The sequence below is a fragment of the Dicentrarchus labrax genome, unplaced genomic scaffold, assembly GCF_905237075.1.
Source record: "Dicentrarchus labrax unplaced genomic scaffold, dlabrax2021, whole genome shotgun sequence".
Lineage (NCBI taxonomy): Eukaryota > Metazoa > Chordata > Actinopteri > Moronidae > Dicentrarchus > Dicentrarchus labrax.
In genome coordinates this window covers 2,265,171-2,271,631 of record NW_026136717.1, presented here as the reverse complement: position 1 = coordinate 2,271,631, position 6,461 = coordinate 2,265,171, and the positions used below count along the sequence as shown (strand labels likewise).

At 39.7% G+C, this 6,461-nt stretch overlaps 1 protein-coding gene across 1 annotated transcript; it reads right to left on the bottom strand.

Moving 5' to 3' along the window:
• Positions 1–1,399: 1,399 nt before the first annotated feature.
• On the bottom strand, positions 1,400–5,947 carry rwdd (RWD domain containing 4). Its single transcript, XM_051428603.1, has 6 exons — positions 5,750–5,947; positions 4,971–5,051; positions 4,563–4,672; positions 4,102–4,252; positions 3,428–3,536; positions 1,400–2,232 (listed from the first exon to the last, which is right to left on the bottom strand). Exons 1-6 carry the CDS (start codon positions 5,771–5,773, stop codon positions 2,132–2,134), a joined length of 576 nt encoding a protein of 191 aa, XP_051284563.1. The 5' UTR covers positions 5,774–5,947; the 3' UTR covers positions 1,400–2,131.
• Between the last annotated feature and the right edge of the window lie 514 nt (positions 5,948–6,461).

The following is a 6,461-nucleotide window of genomic DNA, read 5'->3' as shown; positions in this document are numbered from 1 at the left end:
TCACTTCAGTTTCCCAGACTTAGGAGGAGTGCAATAACTGAATTCAATTCACCAGAAAGCCAGAACCTTCTCAGCAACCTGCTCTGTCTTCATCTCTCTTGATCCTCCTCCTCCGTGGCTGCCTTCTTCACCTGAGGGGAATAACTGAGAGGATCAGAATAATCACAAGTCAAATACCATGTGTCATTCTCAGCTGCACAGTGGAAATTATCACTGCTTCCCCCACACAGAATGGCGCTGCTGGCATTTAACATTACACCCTCATCAGTCCCTGTACTGTTGGTTTAGTACATCAAAGCTAATTCACTTTTACACTGCGGCTTTAATTAAGCAGACTTACTGTAACTTTATGTGAGAGTTGCACCAGCCGTTTGTCAGAGTGGGTTGGATGCTGTTAACACACAATGTATGTTTGTAGTGTTACAGAATATTATTGCAGTACATCCACCACAACCTGCTCTATCACTCCATTTACAGCTCTTTCCAAATGACAAGATACAAACTTCAGCAAAAGTACAGTAATAAGAATTTATATATTATACAATTTAGTTATCAGCACAAATTCACAAAGCACACAGCACTTTATATATGCTGTGGCAGTGTTGTTTTTGTGTAAGGATTTAACCTAATGAATCTCTGACAACTATAACATTGTCAATAACAGTGATGTGCTCCCTTCTGAGACCATTTCTTTCTTTCTTTCAATAAATGAATACAAGACAGACCAATAGAAGGATCCCAGTATTTGTTACATAAACGTTTCACTTTAAAACCAGAAAAGTTAATTTAACTCAAAAAGTTGTTGAAACTGTTTTTACAGTAATAAATATTAATACTTCATTTTGACTTAATTTTGTCATTTTTATTTCTAAAAAGTTGTTAATCAGGAATGTTTTTATAAGTTACAAACCAAGTTAGTGTCACTCAAAATTACTAGCAAAAGCAGCCTAATAAACAATCTTTTTTAACCTAACAAACTGAGTTTGTGTTACTTAAAAAGTTGGATGTAATCAGTTTCAACAATTTTCTTAGTTAAATTAAATTAAATGGTTTTACAGTGTTGTATGTTGCAGTGGTTGCCAACATACATAGTTCAATATAAATTAAACATTAAATACACATGTGCAATAGAGGTTTGTGTTTTTACATATTAAAGGTTTTTTGTAAGGTGCTAGCAATTTTATTTATTTATGGTTCTGTTCCATTTGGGGTAGCAGAGCCTTTACAGTGAGCCTGTTTGGCCTGAATGGAACAGAACTAGTATCATTGATATCACCTATGTTTATAGAACATTTCATGTCAAAATGGCTGCTGTGAAAAAGGTCAGTGCTGATGTGTTTATAGGGAAGTTGGCAGAGGAGGAACTAGTTATTCACATAAGATAACATAAGACAAGCAGTAGACCAAATTTTGGTTTTATTTACATATAAAAATTTTGAGGTTTTCAATTCATGGGGGAAAGAAACATTTGTCAAAATAAGAAAAACGAGGGGAAAGGAGTAACATTTTGTGTGTTATTAAAAATGTCTCTGCTTTCACAAAGTCACATGATACCTTAAAGTAACAGCGGGAAGCTACTTGACACTTTGACACATCCACTTAGAACCGCACTCCAACATTAATGGCTCCAGCGCCTGGCAGCTGGGCCTAATCTCACAGACTGAAAACATGGCAGTGACAGCAAGTATCTCGAGCACGCTCCACCCCGATGAAGATTCTGAGCGACATGTCTGGCCGCGTTCCACAAAACGCGTAAGACACGGTGGCTCAGTTCAGCTGGTGGCGTCCACAGTTACCCCAGCCCGCTTTGGTTCTCAGGGTGGAAGCAGCCATGTTTGAGTGTTAAATGTTGAAGGATGTGAAGGCATCTAGACAGGAGCAGCAGCATCAGTGAGTTCAGACTTCACTTCCTTGGATAAAGCAGAACCGGGTCGCTGCCCTCGGGCCTACTCGTCGTCTTTCCCTCCAGTTTTACTCAGCTGCAACACAAGAAAACAGTAAGGCATGGCAGCGCGTGAAGGATTTGAAATATGCTTTAACTAAGGTGGTTTTCACTTACATGCTGGAGGATCGGGAAGCGACGATGGCAAAGGAGAAAAAGAACATGGAGAGGTTAATGATGGATGACACTTCAGGTTTGATTGAGTGCAGGTAAAGGGAAAAAAAGGTTAAATGTACCTACTTTGATAACATCAACCCAGTTCCAACCTCTTGGTAGTTCCCCTTTGTTATCTGAAAGAGAAACACATAATGACAGGCACTGTTATCTGTTAGCATTATATAGTGTTTCCATCCAAATGTGTTGGAAATTTGAACCACAGGTCGAGTAAATCGGCAAAAGAGAATGCGAATGACTGCTTGTTTTCCTTCCACTAGTGATTATTAGGAGTTTATTCAGGAGATAAGCAGTAGGTGGTTGTAATGTTCAAACTTTTGTCAGTATGCTACACATTGTTAGATCAGTCAGATTCTCCACAATTCAAGCCTTCAGTTCATTTTACAGAAACCATGAGCACCAAAGTATCGAATGATCAAATGAATGAATCTTAATTGATCCGTTATCTGATAGAAGTAACATTCATATTGGTTTAAATGAACAGAGAGTATTTCCTATCTTTGCTGAGCAAGAGTTTTGTGCATTAGGAATTAAAGGCCTGTCCCATATAGAGGCCCGGTCCAAATAAAGGCAGGTTGAGTTCAGTGATTGAAGCAAATAAAAGCCCAGGCTATTCATTGATGCTCCAGTCGAAGCTCAAATGGTGAAAAAACGATGAGAAACTGGAAAGATGACATTTCTGTTAGTTTCACGCATTAATGTGAAGAAGGTTCCATCAGATCTGTGTGGAGAGATCATGGATGTTTTACAGAGCCATGGGAGTGAAGAGGAGACTGTCAGAGAGGAACCAGCTCATCAGCCATGAGTTAAATGTTCACTACGTCAGAACTTATCCAGAAAAAAATTGATTCATCTCCCATTAGGAGCATTAATGCTTTTTAGAAAAGGGACAAAACCATCAACCTTTTCTAACGCCATACTTCAAAATGCACACAGAAATGCGCTGATGGAAGCATGGCTAGTAACTTAGCTATATGAGCACTGTTGAGAAAGTCTGCCTCATCTCATTTATGGAGATGATTTCCCAGTGATGGTTAATCACAGCATTAACTGAGTTTATGTTGTTTCCTCCACTGTGGCACACAGCAGTGATCACAGAGAGCTGGAGCTTTACAGTGGACATATCTTTGTGAGGGTTCCTTCAACTTAATCTGCGCAACCATCAGGAACTTGTAGGAGAGACCAGTGACACATGACGAGCTGCTAGCTGCTCTTTGTTACTGCTAATGTATGGTATTTGTAGTTTATTAGCTAAAACATAGAAAGCCACTAATATGGTCCTTAATAATGGAATATGTCTGACTGATGTACCTGTTCTGCTGATGATCCTCCTCTTCTGAGCTTTGGTCAGCTGCTCCTTCTTCTCCTTCTTCTTCGCCGCTGAGGTGGTGCTCGTCATATCACTGCTGGATGTCAATGTCTGCAACAACAAGAAATAATCAGTGGCTGACTTCAGGGTTTCTGCCGGATTCAATTTAAGACTTTTTAAGACCATTATGAATGCAATTTAAGAGCTATTTTACATCCATCCTGGCAAAAAAAGTACAAAGGATATGAAGGAAAATCTGTATTGGTTCCGGATCAGTTTGTTAGAGCATGATCGATATTCATTTTCCCAAAAACATATTTAAAAGCAAGACTAGAGAAACTTGCAACTTTATACAAGTGACGTTCCATATGTAATTGTATGGTCTTTGGTGCAGTTATTGTGATTTATCTAGCCATAGTGCTGTGATTTTTACATCTTTAAACCTTCTTCCAGTGGCAACAGAAACTGGTCTACAGTGTTTCCAGCAAGTCTTTGACATTTGTAATGTAGGGAGAAACAAAGAGAAGCCAGTTGAAGGAAGATGATATCACACAATGCTTGACTGACAAGAGCTCTGGGGTCGGGATACCACAGCGATCAGCGCTTAGTACCAAAAATGGAGCCAAGACATGGCCCTCTGCTCTGAAACTGCACTGATGTACTGAAACATACTGACCACTGCAGTGACTACAGGCTTGTGGTTCTCCATGAGGGCCTCCTGGTTATCCTTGGCCCACTCGAACAGAGTGTACATCATGGCAGTGCCCAGGTTAGCCTCCACCTGCTCCTCCAGCTTTGACAGGATCAGCTGCTTCGTCTCTGCAGAGCTGTTAGAAACAACACGACCGTCACACAAGGGACGTGTCCAACTCGATATTCCACTAAGTCCTACACACTGGACTGTTGAATGTGTTTAAAAAGCTTTTTTCTGGTGTCTGGTCAAAACTTCATGGGGGGGTGGGGGTTACATTACTCATGACCTCAGTATTCCTGATATCCTGGTTCCTGCCCTGATACACTGCACCGATTTCCAAACAAAAATGAATCCCATCAGAATTATTGGAAAGAAAAAAGACGTACGCACTCACTCGTGAAAGATTCTGCATATAGATATTGCTACTATTGCTTGGAACTTACATTCTGTTGTTGAAAAAGGCATCAAGGCAGATTTGAGGGGCCGCCTCAGGGTACGTCTCTGGCCATGTGATGTCCAAGATGAACGCTTTGGTGTCCTCGAGGTCTCCTATCTGAATCAGAATCAGAAACAGAAATACTTTATTGATCCCCCGGGGGAAACTGGTTGCATTACAGCTGCTCAAGTTGCTAAGCAAGACATTATAAGAAATAGAAATAGTAATGAGCATGTTAAATGAGCAACAAATTACAACATATAACAACAATATATATAGGAAATATAAAAATATAAAATAAGAGAGTGTAAAAGTACATACAGTATACATCATATTACAGTATATAACAATATATAGAAACGGGGGGGGGGTCTTTTTTAAAGCAGGCTTGGACAGTTCAGAGGACAGCACTCACCCTAAACTGAAAGGAAACCGGACTGATTTCCTTGAAACACTCATCGCCCTCGTAGATGGAGCGAAGAGCCTCCAGCTCCATCTGTGATTGGAGGAGACAGGGAGGGACAGGGGGGAGGGACAGGCGGTTAGTCAACAGCAGCTTGTCCTGAATCCACTCAGAAATATGGGACATTACACTCCACAAGAGTATGAAACACAGAACATGACTCAATAACCTATTTTTTTAAATCACAAATTTAATCCTCTGGACATTAAAGGACTTGCACTAAATTCAACCTCTAACTTCCTGGGACCACTGCTCCCTATTAACGGTGTATGGTGGCAGCTGGCTTCAGTAAAACACTCATATTTAATTAGTATAATGTTGCTGTTTCATGGATAGAACATACACCGAATGGTTTCGAGGACGTTTTGTATTCAGAAACGGTCCTAACCTTTGGTTTACGGGTCGCACTGCCTTCCCTAGGATCAAAACCCTTAATGTGGCAGATTATTGAATGGAGTTTTCTTCGTTCTGAAAGACGCTTCTCAGGGCTCCAAAACAGCTAGAAAGACATTTGACACTACTGCCTGACTGCTGTTTTAGCTAAACTGAACTCTTTCACATTGAATAAACATTGACTTGTTTTGCTGTGTAACGTTAAGGGACACAAACGCTGTGAGCTGAGCTCCTCAATCCGAACTAACATGCTAGCAGTCACGCTAGTGTCCTGTAGTTAGCATTTAGCCGCTAATAGCTAGCTGCTAGCCTGCCACTGCATCATCATTCATTCATACCTCTTGATCCTCGTTAGCTGTCATGGTGTTCCGTCTGTTTCGGTGCGATGTACTCTCTGTGTGGAGTTCCAAACCTATTCAAATCCTACAGTTAACAACCCATTTCTACCATTAAAACTTTACTATGTAATATCTCCACAACTTCCCCAGCTGGTACAGCCAGTGCCACCATGATAGTACACGCATGCGCACTTAGACACTCTAGGTGAACTTTGAACCGCATCATTAGTGGATGCAGGTTCATGATATATCATAAATAATAGAAAACTATTTCATAGGAGCGGTGTAGTTTTTTGAATAATATGACTTTTTGAAATATGACTACAAACATTAACAAGATGCATTTGCATCTCATTCAATCAAGGTTATTTAATTGTCATAGTACAAGGCAGGGTTGTATAATGAAGGTTGTAGTTCCCTTTATAGTACTACTCTTAAAACAAAAGAAATATGTTTACAACAATTATTTACAGAAAAAGTGATTATTAAGTATTACATTGATATAATATACAATATAACACAACACATATTCAACACAACACAAAAAAACATAACATAATGTAATATGTAAGTCTTCCCCAACTGAGATGTTAGGGCATCTATGGACACTTAAAGTGGAATATGTGGTAATAAATACTTTGTTAGTGATGATTCTTTAATGGCGCCAGATGTGTGGGAGATTTAGACTATATATTATGATAATATTATCATA

Bases quoted from the DNA above. Each gene is read 5' to 3' on its own strand.
- rwdd (XM_051428603.1), bottom strand. From the start codon at position 5,773: ATGACAGCTAACGAGGATCAAGAG. The intron at 4,673-4,970 runs GTGAGTGCTGTC...ATTCTGATTCAG, and splicing joins CGGTTTCCTTTCAGTTTAGG to ATAGGAGACCTCGAGGACAC. The intron at 4,253-4,562 runs GTAAGTTCCAAG...TGTTTCTAACAG, and splicing joins GCCTTTTTCAACAACAGAAT to CTCTGCAGAGACGAAGCAGC.